At 48.5% G+C, this 25,675-nt stretch overlaps 11 protein-coding genes across 11 annotated transcripts; 8 read left to right on the forward strand and 3 right to left on the reverse strand.

Moving 5' to 3' along the window:
* Positions 1 to 83: 83 nt before the first annotated feature.
* PEX2_096690 (ESCRT-III subunit protein VPS20) lies at positions 84 to 963 on the forward strand (the record flags this gene model as incomplete). The annotated part of the gene is made up of 3 exons (XM_016746939.1): positions 84 to 127; positions 336 to 666; positions 736 to 963. 3 exons carry the CDS (start codon positions 84 to 86, stop codon positions 961 to 963), a joined length of 603 nt encoding a protein of 200 aa, XP_016594133.1.
* Positions 964 to 1,330: 367 nt separating this feature from the next.
* PEX2_096700 (putative ATP dependent RNA helicase) lies at positions 1,331 to 4,753 on the reverse strand (the record flags this gene model as incomplete). The annotated part of the gene is made up of 7 exons (XM_016746940.1): positions 1,331 to 1,751; positions 1,903 to 2,014; positions 2,075 to 2,209; positions 2,541 to 2,611; positions 2,656 to 2,756; positions 2,816 to 4,474; positions 4,529 to 4,753. 7 exons carry the CDS (start codon positions 4,751 to 4,753, stop codon positions 1,331 to 1,333), a joined length of 2,724 nt encoding a protein of 907 aa, XP_016594134.1.
* Positions 4,754 to 5,061: 308 nt separating this feature from the next.
* PEX2_096710 (CUE domain-containing protein) lies at positions 5,062 to 6,544 on the forward strand (the record flags this gene model as incomplete). The annotated part of the gene is made up of 5 exons (XM_016746941.1): positions 5,062 to 5,082; positions 5,144 to 5,453; positions 5,514 to 5,762; positions 5,816 to 6,085; positions 6,138 to 6,544. 5 exons carry the CDS (start codon positions 5,062 to 5,064, stop codon positions 6,542 to 6,544), a joined length of 1,257 nt encoding a protein of 418 aa, XP_016594135.1.
* A 433-nt stretch (positions 6,545 to 6,977) lies between these two features.
* PEX2_096720 (mitotic-spindle organizing protein 1) lies at positions 6,978 to 7,444 on the reverse strand (the record flags this gene model as incomplete). The annotated part of the gene is made up of 3 exons (XM_016746942.1): positions 6,978 to 7,049; positions 7,160 to 7,237; positions 7,355 to 7,444. 3 exons carry the CDS (start codon positions 7,442 to 7,444, stop codon positions 6,978 to 6,980), a joined length of 240 nt encoding a protein of 79 aa, XP_016594136.1.
* A 2,316-nt stretch (positions 7,445 to 9,760) lies between these two features.
* On the forward strand, positions 9,761 to 11,064 carry PEX2_096730 (uncharacterized protein; the record flags this gene model as incomplete). The annotated part of the gene is made up of 4 exons (XM_016746943.1): positions 9,761 to 9,992; positions 10,058 to 10,125; positions 10,179 to 10,555; positions 10,614 to 11,064. 4 exons carry the CDS (start codon positions 9,761 to 9,763, stop codon positions 11,062 to 11,064), a joined length of 1,128 nt encoding a protein of 375 aa, XP_016594137.1.
* A 466-nt stretch (positions 11,065 to 11,530) lies between these two features.
* On the forward strand, positions 11,531 to 12,448 carry PEX2_096740 (metallophosphatase domain-containing protein; the record flags this gene model as incomplete). Its single annotated transcript, XM_016746944.1, has 1 exon — positions 11,531 to 12,448. The coding sequence occupies one exon, from the start codon at positions 11,531 to 11,533 to the stop codon at positions 12,446 to 12,448; it is 918 nt and encodes a 305-aa protein (XP_016594138.1).
* A 350-nt stretch (positions 12,449 to 12,798) lies between these two features.
* Positions 12,799 to 13,317, forward strand: PEX2_096750 (GNAT family N-acetyltransferase; the record flags this gene model as incomplete). The annotated part of the gene is made up of 1 exon (XM_016746945.1): positions 12,799 to 13,317. One exon carries the CDS (start codon positions 12,799 to 12,801, stop codon positions 13,315 to 13,317), a length of 519 nt encoding a protein of 172 aa, XP_016594139.1.
* Positions 13,318 to 13,840: 523 nt separating this feature from the next.
* PEX2_096760 (putative transmembrane glycoprotein) lies at positions 13,841 to 16,654 on the forward strand (the record flags this gene model as incomplete). Its single annotated transcript, XM_016746946.1, has 1 exon — positions 13,841 to 16,654. The coding sequence occupies one exon, from the start codon at positions 13,841 to 13,843 to the stop codon at positions 16,652 to 16,654; it is 2,814 nt and encodes a 937-aa protein (XP_016594140.1).
* Positions 16,655 to 17,616: 962 nt separating this feature from the next.
* On the forward strand, positions 17,617 to 19,598 carry PEX2_096770 (PP2C family serine/threonine-protein phosphatase; the record flags this gene model as incomplete). Its single annotated transcript, XM_016746947.1, has 7 exons — positions 17,617 to 17,652; positions 18,000 to 18,318; positions 18,378 to 18,451; positions 18,516 to 18,600; positions 18,669 to 18,875; positions 18,931 to 19,173; positions 19,255 to 19,598. The coding sequence occupies 7 exons, from the start codon at positions 17,617 to 17,619 to the stop codon at positions 19,596 to 19,598; spliced, it is 1,308 nt and encodes a 435-aa protein (XP_016594141.1).
* A 1,161-nt stretch (positions 19,599 to 20,759) lies between these two features.
* On the forward strand, positions 20,760 to 22,411 carry PEX2_096780 (choline-phosphate cytidylyltransferase; the record flags this gene model as incomplete). Its single annotated transcript, XM_016746948.1, has 4 exons — positions 20,760 to 21,271; positions 21,376 to 21,726; positions 21,788 to 22,196; positions 22,274 to 22,411. 4 exons carry the CDS (start codon positions 20,760 to 20,762, stop codon positions 22,409 to 22,411), a joined length of 1,410 nt encoding a protein of 469 aa, XP_016594142.1.
* A 2,202-nt stretch (positions 22,412 to 24,613) lies between these two features.
* PEX2_096790 (lysoplasmalogenase) lies at positions 24,614 to 25,291 on the reverse strand (the record flags this gene model as incomplete). Its single annotated transcript, XM_016746949.1, has 1 exon — positions 24,614 to 25,291. One exon carries the CDS (start codon positions 25,289 to 25,291, stop codon positions 24,614 to 24,616), a length of 678 nt encoding a protein of 225 aa, XP_016594143.1.
* Between the last annotated feature and the right edge of the window lie 384 nt (positions 25,292 to 25,675).

The following is a 25,675-nucleotide window of genomic DNA, read 5'->3' on the forward strand; positions in this document are numbered from 1 at the left end:
ATTACACGTAATTTACGGGCCCGTTACATAACGTCATTCATGTCTAGGCCATCTATGGACGGTTTCCCCTTCTCTTCAACAACATGGGGAACTCGAGTAGTTCGCAGAAGATCTCTGCCCAGGATCGGTGAGTGCAGATTGCTATATATTGTATACATACAATATCCACGACCCATTCTCAATCCCCCTGCCAGAGCATACTATTGTTCTCCTCACGAGACCCCCTCATCCCCACCCAGCACGTCTATTCAAGGAACGCAGTAGTATGACTCCAGCTAATAAACAACCCGTGGGGTCTACAGGGCAATTCTGGACCTTAAAAACCAACGCGATAGACTGCACCAATACCAGCGACGAATAACCGTCCTAACAGACCGCGAAACGGAAATCGCCAAGGAATGTCTCGCGCGCAATGATCGGCGGCGAGCACTGCTCGCCCTCCGACGAAAAAAATATCAGGAGTCACTCCTCGAGAAGACAGACGGACAACTCGCGCAACTAGAGCAGTTAACTGGACAGGTGGAGTTTGCGCTTGTGCAGAAGGATGTGTTGTTTGGATTGCAGCAGGGAACGAAGGTGCTGCAGACGATTAATAAGGAGATGGGTGGTATTGAGGGTGTTGAGAGATTGATGGGGGAGACCGAGGAGGCGAGAGCTTATCAGGAGGTATGTCCCTCATTTTTGTCTCATTCTCTTATGCAGTACATGATTCGGGTTTGCTGACGGTTGTTACAGGAGGTGAGTCAGATGCTCGCGGGTCATTTGACGAATCAAGATGAGGATGAGGTCGAGGATGAGCTGGAGGCTCTACAGCGGGAACTTGCTGGCCCTGAAATCCTGCCTGATAATGTCGTACTGCCAAGTCCGCCTACTGCCGATCTGCCCGTTGAAGAGCCGGTGCTGGAGCCGACTCAAAGAACCAAGGCTAAGGCTGAGACTCGGACAGCTTTGCCTGCTCAGTAAAGGAGATATGTTGGGTTTCCGTTGCACAGCACCACGCATTGCATTATATTGATCCCGAGCATTTTGTGGCGTTGCGGCTTGTTTGTTTTTTATTGCCTCCATTGCTGGTAGATTTCAGTTCCATGGCGTTGGCGGTTGATTCTCTTGCTTGTTGTAAAATCCATGGTCTATAGATTATAACATCCTCAGTCCGAGGTTTTACAAATGATACTCAATATAAGAGCCCACTTGACTGGAATGGAAACCACACAACAGATCAATAAAATCCATGTAGAAATACATAGTAGTAGAATGGTATTGTCGTTAATCGTGACTGACCTGTCAATCCCAAGATACACCGAGACATGCTCACCCTAATGAACCCCATCTACTGCCCAGGCATAATCCTGCCACCAACACCACTGACACCGGGGATAGAAACATGATCCTGAGGGTTCGCCGCAGCCTCATAAAGGAAATTAATCGGCTCCCGGGTTAACTTCATAAACTGCCCCTTGAAGCCTACATACCCAACCTTAGTAACATCCTCCTCGCCATCACTCCAATTATCCTCAATAAAAAGCGTGACAGAGGTAGTTGCATTCCAATGGGCACGGTTCAACGGCAATTCGAAGACATCGGCGCCGGGTACAGGCTGCGGGACCTCGATGGTTTGAGTCGGATGCAACTCCGATGCAGTTGAGAAATCCAAATCGTCGCGGTTCTTGAACAGCTTTACTGTCTTTGGGGCGGAGTTTGTAGGAGCTGTGTATAGAAGGAGGGAGTGGAAGTTGACTTGGCCGTTGAAGCTGTATAGAAGCTCGGATTAGTTTTGGAGTTGGCGATAACAGTGAGGGGTAAGATTGGTGGGGGTTTGTTTAGATTTTTGTAACGCGTTGTGACGGGGGTGAATATCCACTGTAAATTGTAGGATAAATGTGTGGAATGAGTGAGACTCACGGGATAGTCATGAGCAGCTGTTCGTCGGCGTCGCTCTCGAGCTCGGGCTTGTCGTTTAGTCGCTCGGCCCAGGTTTTCTTGACGATGGATGCGCCAGAGTTTGGGGTTGTCTCTGTCGAAAATCAGGCCTTGTCAGAAGTAGATGCCTAGTAGTTACGGGGATCGTGCGTACCATTCAGGGTTGTGATCAGGTCGAAGTTGATCTGGGAGTAGAGAAGGGATTGGATGGCTGGAGTGATATCGTTGGTATGGTCATGATCTTCGCCATGGCAGTGGCCATCGTGATCATGATGGTGCCCTGACATTTCTGGATATGGATGTAGATTAAATAGTTGCACAAGATGTGGTCACTAAGGCAAAGATGGGTTTGGAGATCCAAATGTTTGAAGTTGAAAGATGTTTTGGAAGCTCTCCACTCCCGTGACGTCGTTTTACGCCAGAGAATTGAGGTGATACTACGGAGTCAGTTGTCGTAAGAGATCTCATTGTTTGGAGTGGTTTATTCTTTTCTTGTATTCTAACTTTACCATTGTGGTACATGCATAGGTACTCCTTACTATATGCCACTGTACAGTGGCTCATATCGCCTGTCTGTCACTTTACTGCCCTCTGTTATATATAAAACGCAACCAACATACTATATCTCAATTCCACAGCCTCCTGAAACGCCTGGGTATTATTGTACATATTCCTCCTCTTTAGCTGAATTCTAGGTGCTATTATTGCCTGACTCGGTAATAATCTGGAGCATACTCCAGCAGATAGCTCTTCTCAATCTTGGTGACATCGCGGATATATGTTTTTTCACCCGTTTGCATGATTTCATGGAATATGACCCAGTCAGCTTTTCGGTTCTATATTCAAGTCAGTAAATCAAACATGCACTTCCCACACACAATCCATGAGCACTTACAAACATCAACGAGGTGGGGTGAGCATGAAGAGTCAGACCACCGCTGACAGTCTTGAAAGTTCCATCCGGTTGCATCTTCGCCGCGTGAGCAAAATAGCCTGTGGTAAGACACCGCCGAATCTGCTCTGGCTGGTTGCTCAAATCGGCTGCTCCATGACGGGATGAAAGTGTCTCATCGACTTGAATACCAAAGCGTTCTAGGTACCGTTTTAACTGGCCTCGGATGCTCACTGCACGTAGCAGTGCCCGGTAATTCAAGAGATTGTCGCGACACCATTTCGGGTCTTTCTTCCCCTTGGTGACAAAGGCTTGATACACGTTCAGGTACGTCAAATGATCGCCCTCCTCAACGGCGAACTTTCGCCGGTGGCTCTCGGCAGATCTTTTGTCTCCAGCATGCTGAACCCACACTGTCCCCTGGAGGTTGACCATGGCTGCAATTGTGAGAATTTCACTTAAACAATTGAAAGATGGTGCGGTGAGAAGAACTTTGGCCATCATAGGATCCAGAGCAATTTCTGCCATCCGCACCCCAAGCGGTTTTGTGAGTTTGGCATAGTCATCAACTGCGCCGAGAGAGGACAGGAGCTCAAGTGCACGAATAATAAGTTCGGCCGGCGGAGGTGTCAAGAAGTCGAATCGGACAATGTTGTCAATGCCCAGTGCTTTTAGCTGCATAATCACCGGTGCAAGATTTGACCGCTGGATTTCAGGTACGGTTGCTTCCGGCATCTGCTCGAACGCTTGTTGTGTGTACAGCCGGAAACATTTACCTGGCTTTGTTCTTCCAGCGCGGCCAGCTCGCTGGGTGGCGGATGCTTTTGATATTGGCACTGCAGTCAATGTATCGATACCAGTATTGGGGTTGTATGCTCTAAGCTTGGCAAAGCCGGAATCAATGACATATACGATCCCGTCGATTGTGACGGAGGCCTCGGCAATGTTGGTCGAGACGATGACCTTTCGGGTGTTTTCTGGGGTCGGCTCGAAGACATACATTTGCTGTTCCGTGGTGAGTCCAGCGTAAAGTGGTAGTGAAAGTAGAGAGGGCGCCTTCGGATGGAGAGTTGCCGCTCTTTCGGATATCAACTGGATCGCAGTGTCGATCTCTTCCCGGCCAGTCAAAAAGAGAAGTATATCGCCTTCTGGTTCTTGGGTGTGGATATCAAAGACGGTCTTGACTGCTCGCTCTATGTAATCTTCTGCGGGAGAGTCAAGGAACAGCATGTCGACCGGATACATTCGCCCTTCCAAACTGATGATCCGACCAACACTTCCACCCAAATCCGCCGGCTCTGCAACAGGCTGGTACTCCTCGCCGGCGAAGAAACGAAGAAAGTCTTCTGCTTGGAGGGTTGCACTACTAACAATAATGCGAAGTTCAGGGCGCTTCTTGCGGATCTTCTTTAGAGTTCCAAGAAGGACATCGGTACTGAGAGATCTTTCATGTGCCTCATCAACCATGATCACGGAATACCGCGAAAGTAGAGGATCAACCAGGGCTTCTCTAAGCAGCATTCCATCTGTCAGGAATTTGATTCTTGTTGCAGGAGATGTCAAATCTTCGAATCGGATGGAGTAGCCCACCTCTTCACCGACTTTGCATCGCATCTCTTCGGCTACTCGCGTTGCAACCGTTGTAGCAGCCACCCGTCGGGGCTGGAACAGAATTAGTCGCTACTTAATTTGAAGTATGACGGGATCGGTGCTCACCTGTGTAACAGCAATGGTCTTCCCATCCTCGCACCATCCTGCCTGGTCTAGATACTGCGGAAGCTGAGTTGTTTTACCACTGCCAGTTTGGCCCACCACGATAGTGACGGGGTATTTTTCAACCAGAAAGAGCAGGTTCTTCTTGTGGCGTGCGATAGGCAGCAAAGCAGCCGGTTTGTACAAGGCTGGAATGAAAGAGGTCGAGAGCTCCTGTTCTGAAGCCATTTTAGACCAATTTCACCTTCGAACGAACTCTGCTGGATTTGAGTCCGGTTTTTAAAAGAACCCAAATTGGGTCTGGGCCATTTTGAAAATTCAAGCGCTTTGCAGATCGGTAACTTGAAGGTCGTCGGAGTTCTCGCAAAAACATCCAGGGCGATCTGTATAAAGCTCGCCCGCTATCACGTGCGCCCCACGTCACTTGGAGCTTCCCCGATATGTTCTGTCCTCAAAACATTCTCAGGCAACACAGTTTTTGTAAATTTGCCTTCAGTTACTTTCTATCCTCTGCTAGGCCCTGAAGATACTTCAAGATGTCAGAGGAGGACAAGATGGTATGTTCCCTTTCTACCCGGACATCACTTGTTATCACATGGGGCTCACGTTCATACACAGAACACTTCCAGCAAGCCTTTGGCTGCCCTTAATCCCCCTACCAGCCCCCGTGCCGAGTCGCCGACTACCGCGCGCCCGATGGACTTTGACGACGAGCCTCAGGAGAGCGGGGTTATTACTTCCTCTCCTATCGCTGCCCAGCCAGCTGCCGCCGAGGCAGCCCCGCCAAAGCCGCCCCGGCCCCTGAACCCGAGAGAACAGTCGGAGAACACTCTTAAGGAGGCATTTCCAAGCATCGAGCCTGGCGTGATCAAAGCGGTTTTGACCGCAAGCAATTGGAATGTCGAGCGGGCGTTCAATGCCCTCCTAGGTTCGTGAGGAATCTACTATTTATGAAAGGAGTATGAGCTGACCTGACCCTGGCTTGCAGGTATGACCGACCCCAAGGCTCAAGAGGAAATGACACCACCGCCAAAGCCGCCGCGCCCAACCCAACAGAGCACTGCTGCACAGCGACAACTGGAAGCCGATGAAATGTACGCACGTCAATTATCTGAGCACTACAATGCGACAGGACGTCGCGCACCGCCTCCAGGCTGGGAGAGCGACCCCCGATACCAGCGGCCTAGAGGAAGCGAGGAGTCGGATGAGAGAGAGAGAGAATACAGCTTCTTTGATGGTATGGGCCTTGGTGGCTTGTTGAATAAGCTCGTGCTAATTGGGTATCTATAGATGATCTACCCGTGATCCGCGAGAACCTCCGCAAGGGCTTCCTGGAGACACAGAGTAAGGTTAACTCGTGGGTAACAAACCTGAAGAAGAGAATTGATGGAGATGATTTGGACGAGGAACCCACCCAGAATCAAAGAGAGACTCCCACCCTTGCCCGGCCCCGGCGTAGTGGTGATATGGGCCGTCGCAGTGGAGATCGTGAGCGCTATGACGCAGATCCGCAAGTTTTCAGCGATGATTTCTCTGCTCTCGAGTTGAGAGATGGTGAAGGTAAATAACGACCTAAATTCTAGCATCGTCGGGTTTTACTAACTATGCACAGCCCCCCCGGCTCGCCCCCCTCGCCCGGGCCAATCCAGCTTTAAACCCTCTGTGTCTCCTTCGCCAGACAGGCGCAGGGTCTCTTTCCAGGATGGACCACCCACCGAGATTGACAACATTTACGATGCCTCCACGCCATCCAAGCGTCTCAGCTCAACGGGCAGCAAGACTAGCAAATGGCAGCCATTGTCCGCCGTCGAGCCATCCCCCGTCGCGGAGAACGACCCATTCAGCCTCGGCGATAGCGATGATGAGAAGGAAATTAAGGAGACTAAGACTAAGGAGCAAACCACTGGGTCGCAGGGTGATCAACCCAAGCACGCTACTGTCGAGTCAGTGTCCGACGAAGTGGGTTCCTCTAAGGACCAGGAGACCAAGGGCGCGAGCAAGCCCGACGAGTCAAAATAATTGCGAATGATTGGAATTTGAATATCCCCATATCCCCATTGTCATCTGCGCGAATCACTTCTTGCCTTTCCTCCCTTTGCTCCCTTTCCTCCCAGCCCATCATATCTATTTCCCCTATCGTTCTACTCCGCCAACTCACCCTGTTATGCGCTACCCACTCCGAGTTTACGATACCTAGTAGAGGTAGCCCAAGACGTTTTCCAAGCTTTCCAATGTCTCCATGAACCCAAGCCAAATTGAATCTGTATTTGTACCGGAAACAAGCAACAAAACAAAAGGGTATATCTCCGACCGGCCCGCACAGTAGTAAATACACGGCCTCAACGCCAAAACCAGAACAAACCAATAGACCTCGTTCAATGCAACGATAGGCAACAAGTAACCGACAGGTAACTCAAAGTTTCTTCAAACCCACGCGGACTCCCTGACGCGATTACTCCACGGCGGGGGCATTGCCCACGCGCTTTGAAGAACCAGTCTCCTTACGCAGATCCTTGATGACAGTCTGTAAAGCAGAAATCAAATCAGCTACTAGGCACATTTAACACTAGATGACGCGTGTAGGGTGCTGTGCTGTATTGTTGAGATATGATCCCAATCTCGGGAAACGCGTACCGCCAAAGCATCGGGGTTGACCCCATTTTCAATGAGAGACACACAAAGCGACAGCTCTGTCCGGTCTAGGTTGGTATTCTATTCGTCATGTTAGTTTTTAGAGCTATAGATTTATTTTCCTGTAAAGAAGAGGGGATGATGACATGAACTAGGAGTCCTGAATCCTGTCTAGTTCTGATGGAGGTGAGCACGCACCAGCAGGTCGGAGATCTCCTGAAGAATATCGATAACTTCTCTGGCGGCTTGGCGCTTGTCATCAGCCTGGTCTTGGGATTTTGGGGGCATTGTTGATTTTGTTATTGAGAGTGGGATGATGTAGTGTTGAAGTGGTTGAAGTGGTTGAAGTTGGGTCGGTGAACTTTTCTGCGGATCAAGGCAATCATCTACATTCGTAAGTATATATTGGAGTACTCCGTGCATTAACATGATATTTCGATATTTTTGATGATTTGATATTTTTGAGGGCATCTTTTCTGTTGACGTCACTTTACTTGTAAAGGAATCTGCTACTTTAATAATTGTTCTTCTTATTAACGTATTCGGTGCGAGCTGCGCCCCCCACCCAAAACGCGTCCAGGAATTAGATCTTACTTAGTTTAACCACCCACTATGCCACTAATTCGTACTCAATCTTCTCAAAATTTAATTGAAAGAGAGTGTAGGATCTTATCAGCTATCTAGGCTATTAAGAAGTAAGGTACCAGCGCTATTTGTGAAGCAGCGCGCCGTTTTAATATACCCGAATCAACCCTCCGGACGCGCCTTCGTAGGACTACCTTTCGGGCTAAGACCTATGTTAATTGCTCTAAATTGACTGAAATTGAAGAGGAATCTCTTAAAAAAATGGATTCTCTTTATAGATTCTTATAGATCAGCCCCCTAGCCCTCTATAGTATAAGAAATAGATATATAATTTTGTTAAAAAGCGTCCTCTCCTCTCCTAATTCTTAAAACGATATAATTATAAGCGTATAAAATATAAAGACCCTAAGATTATAAAGGGGTAGTTTAATCTAGGATTAATTATATTAATAAACTTAATTTCCTTCAAGTATACCCCTTTATATAAATTAAAGCTTTTAAACCGGAGACTATTAAAAATAGCTTCTTAGCTACTAGTTCAATACCTTTTGTACCTAACTAAGTACTTTTAAAGCTTAATATCCGGCTTTAAATACCTACGCCCCCCCCCTTAGCTAAGGTAGTAATTAGGATCCTAAAACCCCTTCTAACTATATCTAGTTATAAAAATAAGCTTTATTAATTAAAGTATTACTTCATATAAGATTAAGGAGCCCTCTAAGTCCTTTTAATTCCGCTATAAACTAGATTTTAAAGGCATACTAGCTTACTATACAATCTACCGCATTTCTCGAGAAAGAAGTGAGCAATTTATACGCCGCTAATAAGAAACAGAAGCAAAAATAAGGCAAATCCTAGAAGCAGATACAGGCTAAAGAAGGCCTCTCAGTTCAAGAAGCTTCTCAATCAATTACTAAGCTAGTAGAAGCAGCTAAAGCACCTCCCTCCTCTCTACAAAGAAGCCTTTCGCCGGCTTTACAACCACATACGCGGGCCCCCCTAAAGTATAGTAGTTATAGAGAAATAGGACATAAGATTAATATATACAAAATACCTAGCTAAATAGATGATTTTACTATATTTAATTTGATAGGGTTTTGGTTGACACATTTACATTTGAAATTAATATACTAGTTAGGGTGCGCAGCTCGCTTACCGAATACGTTACTGGTGGATACTCTGAAATAAATATAGTACTTATCTTCTACAAAATACTCCGAACCAATATAAAATGGAAAAAAATCATAAAATACTGGAGAATTGAGCTATTTGTGAAAATATACTGCATAAACTAGTTGATTTAGGTAGGATGTCATGGGGCATGCATCTATGTACGGCCTATGTTGTGTGAAGAGTCCACTGTACCCTATATTTGCATACTTCTTCTTCTATTACTCTTGGTCTTTATTATACAATAGCTGTAATTTCTGAGTACTTCTCAAGTCCAGAAGTTATCATGCAAATCATGATATAGGGCGTTGCATGTAATTGTAATAAATATAATGTTAATTGTATAAACTGCTACCTTGTTGATCCTCAAGGAATTGCAACAAAATCTGCTGACTCTCAATCCTTCTGGGTGAGTGGATTTTCATGTGATGGGAGAAATTGACCCATAAACGGCCATCTTTACCAGTTATATTCGATGATCCTCGCATGCCGGATATTTCCATTTCGCCCCCGACCCTAATCGATAACCGTCTCCACCCGAACGGGACAATGTGCAATCTATGCCGAAATATCCTATCTAAATGAAGAAAGTGGGACTAGAGAATTAGTGACATGAGGGCAAGATATCCACAACTAAATACCCCTTTTAGGATGCTGCCCTGATACTCTCATATGATCTCATCCAATTTTGTAGGTCAAAATGCACAGATGACCAATGCTCCTCTGCTAGAATTTTGCCTGGTAGTCTGCAGGGATACTCGCTCTAGTTCTGTTCGATGATCATAGAGCACCTCCTGGAGTGTTCTTTTCTACATATCAAGGCGCTGGTGCAATGAGTAAACCGCAAATATGAACATGACATCTATTTTCGGGCCCCCACCGGCGGGGATGGATCTCGCAGAAAGCAGAACTTCCGAAGACACTGCTGTTGCCGTGACTATGTGTGTGCTTGCAGTATGCACTATTGCCCTTCGTCTCGTTGTGAGGGGATATATCCAGGAAGCGAGGCTGGAGGCTGATGACTGGCTGATTGGAGCATCTGGGATCCCATTGATTGCATTGCTTGCATTATCTATTCTTGGTACGCTTAGAATCCGATCTGAATTATGTAGAAAACAAGACATTAACATTATATCCTCGGATCAGGTGGCACCTACGGCTTCGGTTTGCATGTCTGGTGGATAACAGTGGAGAATATGGTCATAATGAAAAAGGTACGAACAAAAGGGTTCAATACCCCAGAGCCCAATCTAATTAGATATAGTAGATCCTTTTTGCCTACCTCATTGTTTATCTATTCGAGCTCCTTCTCATCAAAGTCTCAATCCTCATGTTCTACCGCCGAATTTTCGGCATGAACTGGATGATCTGGGCCACCCTTCTCATCTCCTATGGCTGGTGCATAGCAAGCATGATCGCAGCCATATGCTCCTGTGAGCCGATTTCATATTTCTGGAACGAAATCATCGACCCTACGGCTGGTTCATACCGGTATAACTTTTACTACTACTATGTTGGGAACGCGGCTGCCAACGTCGTGACGGACGTTCTTATTCTGCTTGTCCCAATACCTGTTATTTGGAATCTCCAAATGCGGACAACACAGAAGATTGGCGTGTGCGGTGTGCTTCTTCTAGGTGGATTGTATGTCCTCCAAACAAACCTCTTCCAAAAAGTCAATACTAACACAACTTTGTCTCAGTGTCTGCGTCGCAAGCGGTATTCGCATCCATTACATCACCTACCTCCGCAACAACATAGATATCACATGGGCCTTAGGCAATGTAGCCGTGTGGTCAATCATCGAGCCGTGCATCGGAATCATTTGCGCCTGTCTCCCTGTCCTACAGCCATTCATCCGCTCACTGGCCAAGAAAGTGCCAAGCTTACCCACTCAGCATATTGGGACGTCTCGAATGCCCAGTGTTATACACAGAATATCTCTCCACAAACTTCAGAGAAGCAAGTCCGATATAAAATCGAGAACATGTCCTACGCACTTCGGCGACTCAGAAGAAGATCTGGATCCTCTTACCTCGATGAGGACTCGAGTGGAGATAGAAACAGATCCAAAAGAGATGTTTGGTGGGGAGCGGAATCTTGATCCTACGGCCATTCGTGTTAAACGAGTGGTGCACTGGAGTGTTGATTAGACTGATCTGGTTAATCCTAGAGCCAGTGATTATTTTCTTTATTTTTTCAGTAATCTGTGGAAGTTAATGAATATATGTACATACACTTACACCTTTGTGGGAGCGTTTTGTTTGCGGGCCTTTGGTGGTGTAGATACCACATGCAGGTAGGGGATGCTAAAAAAATGCATTCTATTTTTAATTCCCTAAGTGAAAAAGTCGTAGATAATACTCATTTCATAAAAGAAAACGTGGAATAAAGGTAAATACAATATAATTGAGTTTAGATAGGAGGGGAAAAAATATAAATGCGACATCAGCGCGAGGCGAACGGCCATTCGTCCTAAAATTTTACAGCAAAATATGTTCAGATGAAAGAAGAACTCTTTGTAAAAAGAATGCAAGCTGTAAACATCGTTCTTCAACTCTTCTCGCATTTCCTGCGAGCATCACCACCTGCAGCCCTATCAGGGTGAAGTCCATCACCATGCCTTGGAAACCAAGAAAATCTAGCAAAAAGCCGACATTCGTCCTCATAAGACCGAAAGAGCCATCGGCCTGGCAAAAATTCCGAGATGAACCTTGTCTCTTCCTCGCCCGCAAGCTCTATGCCTGGCGACCGACCAACCTCCCCCAACCGCCTGAGAACCCGGTCACTGTAGTCTGTATCTCAAACGCCTGCCATGAGCGACCAAAGATACCGCCAGGTGACATTCTGATCCACGCAGGCGATTTGGCAGCAGAGGGATCGTTCGCCGACCTCCAAGACACGCTGGACTGGCTAAAAGCCCAGCCTCACCACATTAAGATTGCAGTGGCCGGTCGAGGTGACAAATACCTTGACAAAATGAAGAGGGGAAGTCGTCGCTGGAGAAATGGACACCGCCAGAGGGCCAACTGGGGCGATATCATCTATCTGGAGCACCAGCATGTCATCGTGACTACTCAGAACGGACGCCAACTGCGGGTCTGTGGAAGTCCATACTCACCGAAGACCATTCCTCTCGCGGGCTTTCAGTACCATCGCTCTGATAATTACTGGGCCGAAATCCCCGCCAATCTCGACATTCTCATCACTCACACACCACCATACACGCATCTTGACTCTCGCAGAGGCTGCCGACATTTGTTGAATAAGATATGGACATATCCTCCTCGACTGCATGTTTTTGGTTGCGCTCGTGAGCGTCATGGAACTGAACTTTTGTACTATGATGCTCTTCAGAGCGCGATGGAGCGCATTGAGGCTGCGGGTGGGGGTTTCTTCAATCTTCTGAAGGTATTCAACGGGTTCGTGAAGTCCTTCTTCCACCCCGATATCAAAGCCAAGACAGTGCTGGTGAATGCATGCACTAACGGGGGATTGTGGGACCCCGAACGCCCACCGATCACGGTTGTCGTGTAATTTGAACTGGGGAGGAGTCAATTATGTGGCAAGGTGCTTTGTGAGGATGAAACATGACTCGACAGGATTCGATGTGACTCAACAAGTGATTTACCAATGAAAACAAAGTCAGCTCCAAGTTGTACTTGCATAGACGCGTAACTAACTAAATGAAATTGAGACATGGACAACTAATTGTTTATAGATCAAGGCAACTCTCATTGGTTGAATCTCACCCGGTGGGGACCATAACACATCAAGTTTTCACTACATTTGAACCAACTTCGTACTTACACGGCATAAACCGACAAAGTTACAGTGTCAAATATCTGGACCAGGCGTGTGTTAAAACTAGTCAGCCGTGATCTGCAATGGCGCCTCAATGCGAAATGGGAGGAATGGGTGGAATGCCCGACCTCACCATCTCGGACATTCATGCCTTGAAGAGGAACGAGGCGCTGGAAATTCTTTCCCAGATTTCACGCGTCGAGAAAAAGACCTTCCCCACCAATGAGGCATTCCCATTCGGCGAAGACCTGTGGAGAAAAAAGCCCAACACGCGAGTTCTATACGCGATTCGAGCCAAGGGATCGCAATCCGATCTGATTGCCTATGCGGTCTATGTCCGACAGAAGGGCGTTGCGCTTTTGCACAAAGTGTGTGTGACAGAGCCTAATCGCCGTCAAGGTGTTGGCCAGGAGGTACTGTCCTACATTCAGCAGCGCCTACGAAAGGAGGGCTGCCAGTATATTCAACTCTGGGTGGACCAGGCCAGGGAGCCTGCACGCGCCTTGTATCTCCGTATTGGATTCGAGGAGCGTGAAGTCATCCCTGATTACTATGCCCCTGGACGAACAGGCATCAAAATGGTCCTAGATTTAGAAGCGTGATGGTTGAGCCACTGCCGTCAATGGCACCCTTCGGACCTTTTTTTTCTCTCTCCCACTAAAAATGTTCCTTGCCTTATCGGTCCCTTTCAAATAGGTCCGAGGGGTAATAAGCCACGGTATTTGGGCGCGTCTATGCTCCTTGGCTGCCGCAGGAGCCACCTATGGCTCCCCCTTGCATGAACACGGCATCTTCGAAACGTGAGATTATAGCGATCGGGCCTGCGTCCATTCTCCGCTGTCATTCTGCTACATACTTCCGAGGCACATATCTAGGTATGGCTTTTTTGAAAGGGCACGCCTTGAATGTCTCCCTGGTCCCTTTGGTGCGAGAGGGACCACGATCCTTTTCTGGAAGATCATGCATGATACTCTTTCATCTTCGTCTTGAATCGCTTTCTTTCCATCTTGACTACCTTCACTATCTTTCGCCGCGAGATTGGAAGCACCGTTGGTGATCGGTGAGCTAGCTGTGTCTTCACCAGCTATATACAGTTCCAGTGTGCTCGCATTCTCTCAATCGACCATGGCGTTCTTTCTCACCATAGTGCTGGCTTTCCTGTCAGTCACCGGTGCAGCATCCTTGTCTGCAAATTATCCCATCAACTCGCAATTGCCACCTGTTGCCCGAGTTTCACAGCCTTTCCGATTTGAATTCGCCCAAAGTACTTTCTCCAACAGTAACGCGGACACCAAATACTCGCTATTAAATGCACCATCATGGCTCGAAGTAGACAGCAGCAGTCTTACCCTGTCTGGAACACCACACGAAGGCGATAGTGGCACCATTGTGTTTAAGCTTGTGGCATCGAATGGATCGGAAAAAGACAGCATGGACGTTACTTTGATAGTCACAGCGGACCAGGGACCGACGGTGAACAAACCACTTGTACCTCAACTGCAGAAATTGGGACCGGTCTCATACCCTTCCACGCTGTTTATGCACCCAGGTCGTCCATTCTCGATTGAGTTCGATCAGGATACCTTCGAAAACACGCATCCCTCTACGATCTACTACGGAACCTCGCCGAATAACGCCCCACTGCCTTCCTGGATCAACTTCGACCCGGCAGCCTTGAAATTTGCTGGAAATAGCCCTGCGTTTCCAGGCGCGGGGCCTCAAACGTTTACTTTCCAGCTGATCGCATCCGATGTAGCTGGGTACAGTGCGGCAAACGTGACTTTTGAACTCGCGATCGGTCCTCATATTCTGACATTCAATGAGACTGTCCAAGACTTCAACCTTACGAGAGGAGAAGAGTTCAACAGCCCCAAATTCACTAGTCTTCTGTCTATGGACGGTTCGCCAACTTCTGCCAAGGAGCTGGCAAATGTCGATGCTAAACTGCCGAACTGGCTGAAACTAGATAAGGAGAATATATCGCTGAGCGGGACACCACCCAGAAATGCCGTGAACCAGAATATCACTATTGCCGTTACAGACACCTTCCAGGATCAAGCGCACTTGATGGTTCGCCTGGAGTTCTTGAAGCTGTTCCTCGACACTGTCGACGGATGTGAGGCAGCTATTGGCCAAGACTTCAAGTTTGTATTCAACCAGTCTATCGTCACTGATGACTCTGTACGGTTGGAGGTCGATTTGGACACCGAGCTCACGTGGCTTACCTACTTCTCGGATAACAAGACTCTTTACGGACACGTTCCAGATGATATGGATCCCAAGAAGTTCACTATCCCTCTTACTGCCTATCAAGGATCGACCGAAGACACCATGGACTTCGTTCTCGATGTCCTCAAAGCCTCAGAAACACATTCGAACCCCACAGATCCGTTCACCTCTCCAGACAGCCCCAACCACAAGAGGGCTGGCATTATCGCCATCTCAGTCGTGATCCCATTTGTGGTAATTTTGAGTCTACTGATTGTCTTCTGCTGCTGGCGTAGCCGCAAGAACTCACCCACAATCGAAGAGGGTCCATCCGACAGCAAGCTTGCTCCACCACGACCTGTTAGGCCAGATGTTCCTAATTGCCAGCCATCGATGACAGAAAGGCCTTCCCGCGATGACAATTCCGAAGATTGGATGAGCCCTATCTCACCATCGTCGATTCCTAAGCTTGAACTTGGGCCCGCGTGGAACGTGTCATCGTTTGATAAGCGAGAGCACCCAGTCAACTTTACTATGCCTGATCCCATTGTTCCCCCTCGCTCTCCTGCTCGCAACTCGCCCACTCGCCGGGGCTTTGTTCCAATGCGAGACCCCGTCATCCAAGAGGAAAGCCCCGTTCAAACCGTCTCACCTTCCAAGAAGCAAAACAATCGCCTTTCATACACGACCAGCCCCATGCGTCGTAGGACCACCAACCGGTCCCGGCGAGAGCCATTGAAGCCGATCCAGCCGCGAGCCATGAAGCGAGAATCCATCCAATCATCCAAGTCTAGGAGATACTCGAAGCGCTCGAGCGGTATCTCCTCCATTGCCTCTGGACTGCCAGTACGATTCAGCGGAGCTGGCCATGGTGCCGGCGGCTTCGGGCCTCCTGGACACGGGGTGGTGCACACATCATGGCAAAACGCGCGAGCCTCAATGATGAGCGATGAGACCGTCCTAACACACATGGCACCATTGTTCTCGCGTCCGCCAGCAGCAGGACGCATGCGTCACAGCATCGCATCTAGCATCCCCGAAAACTACAAACGCATGACCCTACGCACCGTCGAGCCCGATGACTCCATCCTCTCCGAAGGTGACTCGCTGGAAGCCTTTGTGCACAGCCGAGCCAAGCACCGCAACTCCTCCAACCCTCTCTTCTCTGCCCAAATCAGCCGGCGCACTTCCTCAGGCATGCGCGCTCTCGATCGAAACCGCAGCCGCGCCGACACCGTCTCCGTATCAACCTTCAGCGACGAATTCCGCCAATCAATTCAAGAACGGCCCTTATCGGTTGCAATCTCGGCTTCGGAATACGGCGATGACAACAATCCCAACCGCTTCTCCCAATATCAGAATCAGGCCGGTCTGTTTCCCCTTGCTGAGGGTAGCGTATATGGCCAAAGCCAGTTGAGTCTTGCACAAGACTATCGCGGTGCTATTTCCCCTCTGCCGCGGTTCTGGAGCGAGAATAGTATGGGCAGTGCTCGGCAGTTGGAGGGCCAGAGCAATTCTCAGCCTCAGAAAGTGAATGATGAAAATGCTATGCCGCACAGCTCGTCTATGGTCTCCGATCTCGATGAGCATTTGTCACGCAAGGTCAGCCCTAATAAGAGCGCCAATCATCAGTGGTGGTTGTCGTCTCCTCTTGAGCCCCCGCGGCCGTTGAAGAATGCCGATAATCGGGGTCTTCCTATAGCCAGTAGTGGAGAGCTGGCATTTGTTTGATCTTTGGGTCCTTCCTCTCTTCTTCCCGTCTTATCTCTGATATCTGTATCTTTTCTCACTTTTGTCTTTTTGTCTTTGCTCTATTGTGTTTCTGGCGTTCTCAGGCATTGCGAGCATGATATCCATTGGCTTTTCTATGGTTGATTGGTTGGTATTTTGGTCAAGTCGTTTATACTAGTTGATCTAGTTTTGGAGCAAATAGTTAATAACATCCCTAGTTAGATCTGGATTGTTTGGGTGTATCGTAGTCCATAGCGACCACTCTCCGCCTTCTTCATAGTAATTTGTAACATTTTTAACATTGTAGTCCATGGGTAAGAAGATCAAAGAGACAGGCAGTCATAGAAATAATTCCATACAAAGATAATAATGTAGATTTTTTCAAGTTTCCAACTCGGACATCTTGAATAACTATGGCGTGACTGTACAGTGACTACTGTGCCTACATAGCCCCTATTTACTTTGCCTTTAGCCTCAACGAGATCCAAGGCACACAATAATATATTGAAATACTAAATATACTGTGTAATACAGACTTCTTTACAAGAAATACTCTCTCAAATTCCAAACTTCTTCCCAAAACTCCCAGTAAACCAGTCTGATCACCCCTCACGTGACTCTATAGAGTACAGCGTAACAAAAGCGGTAAACGCAATACCAGGAAATCTCTGCGAGGTGTTCTCAGGACTCGGACTTTCTCTCTTAAGCTTCCTTGAAATTGTCTCTCCAATCTTCATCGCTTTACAAAATCCCTACTATCTTCTAAAACAACCAAGTACAGAGGCAAGAAATCCATCGTCATCCGTCGTTCCCCACTTATCGCGGGACCCAGACGCGCTGAAAGCCCTGCGCCCTCATCTGACCCTTTCCCTACAGCACCTCCAGCACCTCCAGCATTTTCCACACTTCGATCCGAAACCTCGATCTCACTACCTCCCCCGAATTATTCAATCTTTGCCAATATGGGTCAAACCCTATCGGAACCGGTGGTCGAAAAGGTGAGTCGATATTTCGCTTTTTGATTCACACCCCACACTGGCCCATTGTGACCCTCCAATGTCTTTTCTATGGCTTCTAAACACACCCCCCTTTCTTGGCTCTTGTCATACCCCAGAATCAGGGGGTTATGGACCGAGTCCCTCTCATGTCTTCCCGTTGAACAGATTGCCCGTGCTGTCGCTCGGTGGAATCTTCCTTGGGTTGCCATGCGGGGTCTTGGGTAGTCCAGCTGAGTAGTGGGGGTGATTCAACCAGCAACGAACTGGCATCGCAATCCTACCAGGCAGCTTTGCACATGTTATGGAAAAGCATCGAGTGTAACTAACGTGTTATTTTGCGCTTACAGACATCGTCCGAGGGCGGGGATGACTGCTGTGTGTACGGTGTGTCGGCCATGCAGGGCTGGCGAATCAGCATGGAGGACGCCCACGCTACAATCCTTGACCTCCAGGCAAAGTACACCGGCAACAACGAGAAACCGACGGATCCGGAACACCGCCTTGCCTTCTTTGGTGTGTACGATGGTCACGGTGGAGACAAGGTGGCATTATTCACCGGCGAGAACCTGCACAAGATCGTCTCCCGGCAGGAGGCTTTCGCCAAGGGTGATATTGAACAGGCCATGAAGGATGGTTTCCTTGCGACCGATAGGGCTATTTTAGAAGGTTTGTGCTATGATGTTGTAACCGAGGTACCGCATGCTGGATTGCTGACTTGAGCCCAGACCCCCGTTATGAGGAGGAGGTGTCTGGCTGTACTGCTTCCACGGCCATTATCTCACAGAAGAAGATCTGGGTCGTACGTTATGACCTTGAAAGAAAGTCCATATCGGATTAAAGAAGTTCAAACTGACTGGTCATAGGCCAACGCTGGTGATTCACGATCCGTCTTGGGTGTCAAGGGACGTGCCAAACCCCTCTCATTTGACCACAAGCCTCAGAACGAGGGTAAGTACATGGAATCATACAGGTCGCTACATGAAACATGATCGGGGTCTGACAAATGATTACAACAGGCGAGAAGGCCCGTATTACCGCCGCTGGCGGCTTTGTCGACTTCGGTCGTGTCAATGGCAACCTTGCCCTGTCCCGTGCTATCGGTGACTTTGAATTCAAGAAGAGCCCTGAGCTCTCTCCCGAACAGCAGATCGTCACCGCATACCCCGATGTGACCGTTCACGAGCTGACGGAAGATGATGAGTTCCTGGTCATTGCCTGTGATGGTATGTCTTCTATTATTGGTCCCTCCCGTCAGTTTCCATACTAACTAATCTGCAGGTATCTGGGATTGCCAGTCTTCCCAGGCTGTGGTTGAGTTTGTCCGCAGAGGTATTGCTGCGAAGCAGCCCCTCGCCCAGATCTCCGAGAACATGATGGACAACTGCCTTGCCTCCAACAGTGAAACCGGCGGTGTTGGATGTGACAACATGACCATGACCGTCATTGGACTCCTGCAAGGCAAGACCAAGGAGGAGTGGTATAACCAGGTTGCAGAGCGGGTTGCGAACGGGGATGGACCTTGTGCTCCGCCCGAGTACGGCAAGTCTCCCGAGGAACCCGAAAGCATCCCCACTTCTTCGTGCTGACGGCCAGTTCGTGCAGCCGAGTTCCGCGGCCCCGGGATCCGGAACCAGTTCGAGGACACCCCGGATGAATATGACCTGGAGATGGAGCGTTCCCGTGGTTTCAGTGTCCGTTCGGGCCGCATCATCCTCCTGGGTGATGGCACTGAGGTCATCACGGATCAAAACGATGAGGAGCTTTTTGACCAGACCGAGGAGGATGAGGACCTTACCAACCAGGTGCAGCACGAGTCAGGCACCCGGAACGACCGCCAGGCCACTCCGGGTCCTCAGGGGAAACAGGAGAATGTCAGCGGAACTTCTACGCAAATATCCGAATCCCCGGCCTCCACTGACGCCGAGAAAGAGAAGTCCGCATCGTAGACTATGACCTTATGAACAGTCTATCGATTGGTCCTCCCTGTTTTGGTTCAATCTGGTTTTGTTTTCCTTGCTCACTGCCAACGACCCGTCCCCTTGATTCCACGATCTATGCCCTGTTTTCCCTCCCCCCCCTCTTTTGTTTTGCGATTTGTTATCGTCGGGCTCTGAGCCTGTTTACACTTTTTTTTAACCCCCTTCGACTTGAAATGGATATTTGTCTGAGATGGGACATGCGGCAAAGAGACCCAGACGGAATTGAATGAGATGAAAGACAAGAGCTTTGAGATTTTCATGGGGGGTTGATGTTGAAAGAGAGCCCTTCGCCGGGCGCCCAATGGGCCTCATGAACACGTTTCTTACTTTATGCCATCACCACAACGAGATACCGCAGAAAATGCCCGCTATTGACGAGCCATTTACCTACACTTCCCTATCCGTTTTTTTATTTTCTTTCGGGTTCTTCTCCTCTCCTAATCCCCCGTCTATTCCCTACCTACAGTCATTGATCTGGGGTCTGGTCTATACGAGAATGAGTACTTGCTAGGGGTGCAAGCTGGTAGAGCTGGGTATTGATTGAGCTTTCGTCAGGGTGAGTAATGGGCAATGGCAATGGTCATTTACATACCCTTTGGCGTATATCTGATGCATTCAGCGTTTTCTTTGTATCTTGGTAGAGATGTTGTTTTCACGGTTTCTATTTTAAGCACTCGAGTTCTGAAAGAAAGTCAAGTCTGCTGACGTAGACAAATCCAGGGGAACAATGGGAAATCCATGCAATTCCAATGTTGCCAATAGAGTGATGTCCATGGTATCCACGATGTCCACTATATGCCTCTTACCCCTGTATGTACCTCACCGAATCCACACGTGTCAGTGTACCCAGATATGCCAAGACTTAAATTTGCAATTCTCAGACCAAATTTGTAATTCTCTGTATTGTAAGATTAAACCCCGTTCGCCCTAAAGCTCGGGGACTGTGGCTTAGAACAGCGGAGTTGCGCCCCCACTCTTTCCCCAAACAGAAAATTACCAGTTTCCCCTAAAACCGGGTTGCCGTCATTCAGGGTTCATCATTAATTCTCTCCCTGATTCTCTCCATCTCCAACCTTTCATTCATTCCCCTCGGAAGAGATCTCTCATTAATTCTCCAGGGCTGAAATTATGTCGCCATCTACTTCCCCCGCCGCCAAGCGCAAGCGCAGCGCCTCCCACCTTCCCGCGCCCGTCCCAAAGAACGTCACAGCCGACCTCCAGCCATCCTCGCGCGACGCGTCCGGCGAAGAAGGCGGCGACGACTCAACAGGGCCCGCCAATGTCACTTCTCACAGCTCCAATGGTAACCGCCACCCTGCTAAGCGGGCCCGCAAGGCCGCTGCCGCCGATACCGCAAGCCACACCGAGGTGAATGAGGTCAAGCCAGCCATCAACAAGGAAGACCCCGACGAGCCTTCCGAGACGACTGTCGCCAGCAGCGATATTGAGGGCGGACCTCGGTCGCGCCCCGGTTTACATATCGATTTACCCGAAGATGATGAGCCAGTTACAGAGGAACAAATGGCGCCTCCGGTCTTTGGCCGCTTGCAGGATCCCGTCGGTTACCACACCAACCCGCCCCCAACAGGTCGCCCAGTACGCGTATATGCAGACGGTGTCTTTGATCTGTTCCACCTTGGGTAAGTCATCACACGAGCGGACCGAGTTTTAGTTTCGGCCCCCAATTTTCTTCTGGTTTCAGGCTTGCTCGATTGGGTAATGGTTGCTGACTATCACTTTATAGCCATATGAGACAGCTTGAGCAGGCTAAGAAGGCTTTCCCCGATACTTATCTGATTGTTGGTGTTACTGGCGACGAGGAGACACACCTGCGCAAGGGTCTGACAGTGCTCAGCGGCGCCGAGCGCGCGGAGACTATCCGTCACTGCAAGTGGGTCGACGAGGTTATCCCCTGCTGCCCGTGGATTGTGACACCGGAGTTCCTGTCTGAGCACGAGATCGACTATGTTGCTCACGACGATTTGCCATATGAGGCCGCTGAGGGTGACGACATCTACGGTCCTATCAAGGAGCAGGGCAAGTTCCTCGTGACGCAGCGTACAGAGGGTGTCAGCACCACTGGTATCATCACACGGTATGTTCGACTTTCAATACCATTGAATCCAAAAGAACAGAGCTAATATATCGATCTGTAGGGTTGTCCGCGACTACGACCAATACATCTCTCGTCAATTCAAGCGTGGCGCCTCTCGCCAAGAACTAAATGTATCCTGGTTGAAAAAGAACGAGCTCGAGATCAAGCGCCATGTCGTCGAGCTGCGTAACAACATTCGCAACAACTGGACCATGACAGGTCAAGAGCTCGGCCGTGAATTGCGTCAGATCTGGCAGAACAGCCGCCCCAACAGCCCCGCGCCCAGCGCCCGCAACAGCATGGACTGGGGAATGCGTGGGCCTCTCACCAGTCCGACTGGTGGCAGCAAGTCACACCTGTCGCGTGTGGGTGCGGAGCAGAACCGCGCAGATAGCCCCATGGGCTCGCGCCGCAATGAGGATTTTGCTACTGGTTACAGTCTCGGATTGATCGGAGGTGTGCGTGCTTGGGTAAGTCACATCCCACAATTGCTGCATATGCAGGGCAGCGTTATCTAGTGTAACTAGTACTAATTTGTTTCCTACAGATGGCCCGCAGTCGCCAATCCCTCCAGGAACCCCCCAGCGGCATGCACAGTCCCACCGACGAAGAACTCGAGTCCGAGCACAACAACGGCTACGAGGAGGAGGTGCGTGGCCGTGCCGGTCATGTCTCTACGCAGTAGATGGCTATGTTTACTGCCTGTGGAGCCATATTGTCCCGACAAAGCTACAAATTGGGTGGCAGATAGGCCTACCATTCTTCCTGTAGCCGCAATTTACCCTTCTCCCAACACACCTTCCCCCTTATTCCTTTGCATATGTACCCATCTTTTCATTTTGCATTCGGTTCGTGTCTTATACTTTTACAAATTGTGCCGTAACTGGCGGTTTTTCCTATGTCGGGCGCTTGGTGTCTTTTTTTTTCCCCTCCTCTGTGAATGGGCTGTATGCTGGACTTGGCTGGTTCAGCTCGATACAGGCTTTTGTCTTTTGATTCTTGCTTTGGTTGTGGTTTGGCGGTTTCAACGCTCCTCCTTCCCCTTAATACTCTTCCAATGAACTTGTTTCCCGTTTGATGTCTTTGTATATGGCCTTGGTTCGCAGTGATGATTGGGTATTAGTTGATCTGACCCCTTTCATCCGATCATGGTCTTTGATCTTGATGTATCCAAGGCTATTTCTTTTGCCCGTCTTTGTCTTAGTTTGTTTATGAAAGCTGGAATTGATCGGCCAGGCATACCACCTCGGCCTTGATCGTGTCCGGATATCGATTGCACATATAGATTGAGATGGCTTGTTTGATGTTTCGGTTTCCAATTGCGTGGTCAATTGAAACTGCAGATTACTGGATTTGATAGATGATTTGTTCGTATAGAAAGTATATTCTTTACAACTATACGGAGTACCCGTGAGCCCGATAGCCCTAATCTATAGTATTGTCTCTCAATCTGAGACATTCCACGCCACTTAGAGCGGATAAATTCCCCGTCATATTCAGGCCCCGCAAATGGGTACTTACTCCAGGGGATTGAATTAGGTATCCACCTGGTTTGGTAGATGTATGAACATGTGTCACTTTCTCCTGACATGTATCCTCTTTAGGAACCGGGTATATTACTGAAAGACGTTTTGGTTACAATCACTTGCATAAACGGTGGTATCATGACGGCTGAGCATTGATGCAATGCTGGCTTGTTTGCATTTGCCTCAGGCCTTCTTCCAGCCCAGCACATATAATTAAAGCCAATTTCCTTCTCATGGGTATTCCAACCTGTCAACTCCCTCTCCCCATCAGGTTACGACTTACCACTTTCCTCTCCTCATTATGATATAACTTCCTTTGCTAGCTATAATCAACATTATACTATATATAGCGCTTTATAGTGCATCACGAGTTCTTGAGGGTGAACATCTCGAAGCCAATATCATATCTTCTCCTATGTGCTCGAACTCTATGAAATATAGAAGCTATGCGTGGCTTCGCGCGAGTTTTCCACATCTGAGGTCAAAACAAAGGGATTTCCGGATTCGAACTTCCCTCAGAAGTTGCCGCCGTTCTCTCCATGCATCGCAGATTCTGCTTCCTGCCGACACTGGGGAACTTCCACGGTCATTGTTTCCACTCACTCACGGGAGCATTATCGGATTCTTTGGCCATAGTGCCTTGTGAAACAAGGAATCAGTCAACAGGTTTCTTCGATGCTGGACTCTAGGTATACATCTACTTTGAGGGAGCGCAAACACTGTGCAAAATGTGGGCATGGTGCCTGTGAAGACTGGAAGAGGATGTAAGCAAATAAATGATCGCCGGGTCTTCAGGGAGTGAGAGGCTATCCCCATGAAGGGGTTAAATGGTCCCAGCTTGTCAATGGCCCAGAAGGGGAAGGGGAAGCATTGGAACCGCTGAACCATTATCATGCATTCATGTTCATCTTCCTTGTACATGTTCTAGCATAGCATTGTCATTTCATTCCACGCATGTTCATGAGAAAGGCTAGTTACTATGTATACATCATACCTGGCATGGGAATTCAAATTGCACTATATCATTGTTTCAAAGCCACGCTGCTTCAGTTGTATGAACACGGGTAGAGGTCTCGATCACTATCACATCTAGTAATGGTATATGTGCTAAATACATACATAATCCCAAGGATTAGATATCATGTCAAAAGACTTCTCAGTATGTGAAAGATCGGAGAATTATTCAAAAATCCTCTATGTACAGATCACCCAAGTCTCGCATACGCATGTGACTTGCAATAGTATAAAAACCTATCGCAGAAGCTTAAGTCCAGATTTAGACTCTGATCATGGCCATAGTGAGATCTATCCCCAGCAAGGCTTATATATTCTGTGGGCCCAGTGCTGGTCCATGCAAGCCGTTATGCTCGTACTGTTCCAGCGATGACCATCTGTGCCCAGAAATAAAGCGCATAACCCACAAAGATGGTGAGCCATCCACGATGCCTCGGCACATCAGATCTTCCAAAAGCATTCTTCGCAACAAAAAGGTCGCTCACAACGAACATAACAGCTCCCAGGGCTCGCGAGTGCCACCAGTCGGTTGGAACGATCAACGGGGAGGTGGAAGTAGCGGCCGCAAACATTGTACCAATGATAACCGCGTAACCAGAAACCAATGGCTTCATATCCGGAGCAATATCAAGATCCAGTACATTGGTCTTGAGTGAGGAGTGTGATGCGGGATATGTGACACCCAACCATTTTGCAGCGGCCAGAGTCCCTACGAACGTAGAGGCAAAGGTCGTCCAGGAGGTCACACGGGAATCCTGTAGGAAGGCTATAGTGTAGGCTATATGAGCCGCAGCGAAGGCGACGATACCGAGTTGGAAATATATGGATACTTTTCCTTGCGGTTTCGATTTGGCAGAGGTTGGGTATTTGCGATCCAAGCCATGGAATTCTTGCTGTGAAGGAATAAGGAAAAAGTCGCCCAGCAAGGAAAAGACAAGGCCAATGGTGATGAGACGGCGATAATCTGACCACTCTGTGGATGGAAGGAGCAATGGGCTGCTAAGGAAAGCAAGTGAGGAGAGCATTTTGAATACCGCGGTCCCCGTGTGTGATCTGGATTTCCATTCTGAGAGAACTAGTAAGGGCAGCGAGCCCAGCAGAAGGCAGGCCGAATTTGAGATTGAGATATCCATTGAGATCTGAGGGTTTAATGAAATAGATGGGATATATGGAGCAATTGAAGTTCCTCCTTAATATGCAAGTTTCTTGGCGACGAGCGGACCTCGGGAGGCACCACATTTCCTTGTGAGACTGAAGTTTACTTGTTTTTATTATAGTCCCAAAATCCTTTATATTAGCAAAAAGGCTAACTACTTAGGTACGTCCATACTTTTGATAATAACAATACTCGGATGAGACGTACGATCACATTGAAGAATGAGTTCTCTACTAAACCGGTAGACAATGGG

Source organism: Penicillium expansum, assembly GCF_000769745.1.
Source record: "Penicillium expansum strain MD-8 chromosome Unknown contig339, whole genome shotgun sequence".
Lineage (NCBI taxonomy): Eukaryota > Fungi > Ascomycota > Eurotiomycetes > Eurotiales > Aspergillaceae > Penicillium > Penicillium expansum.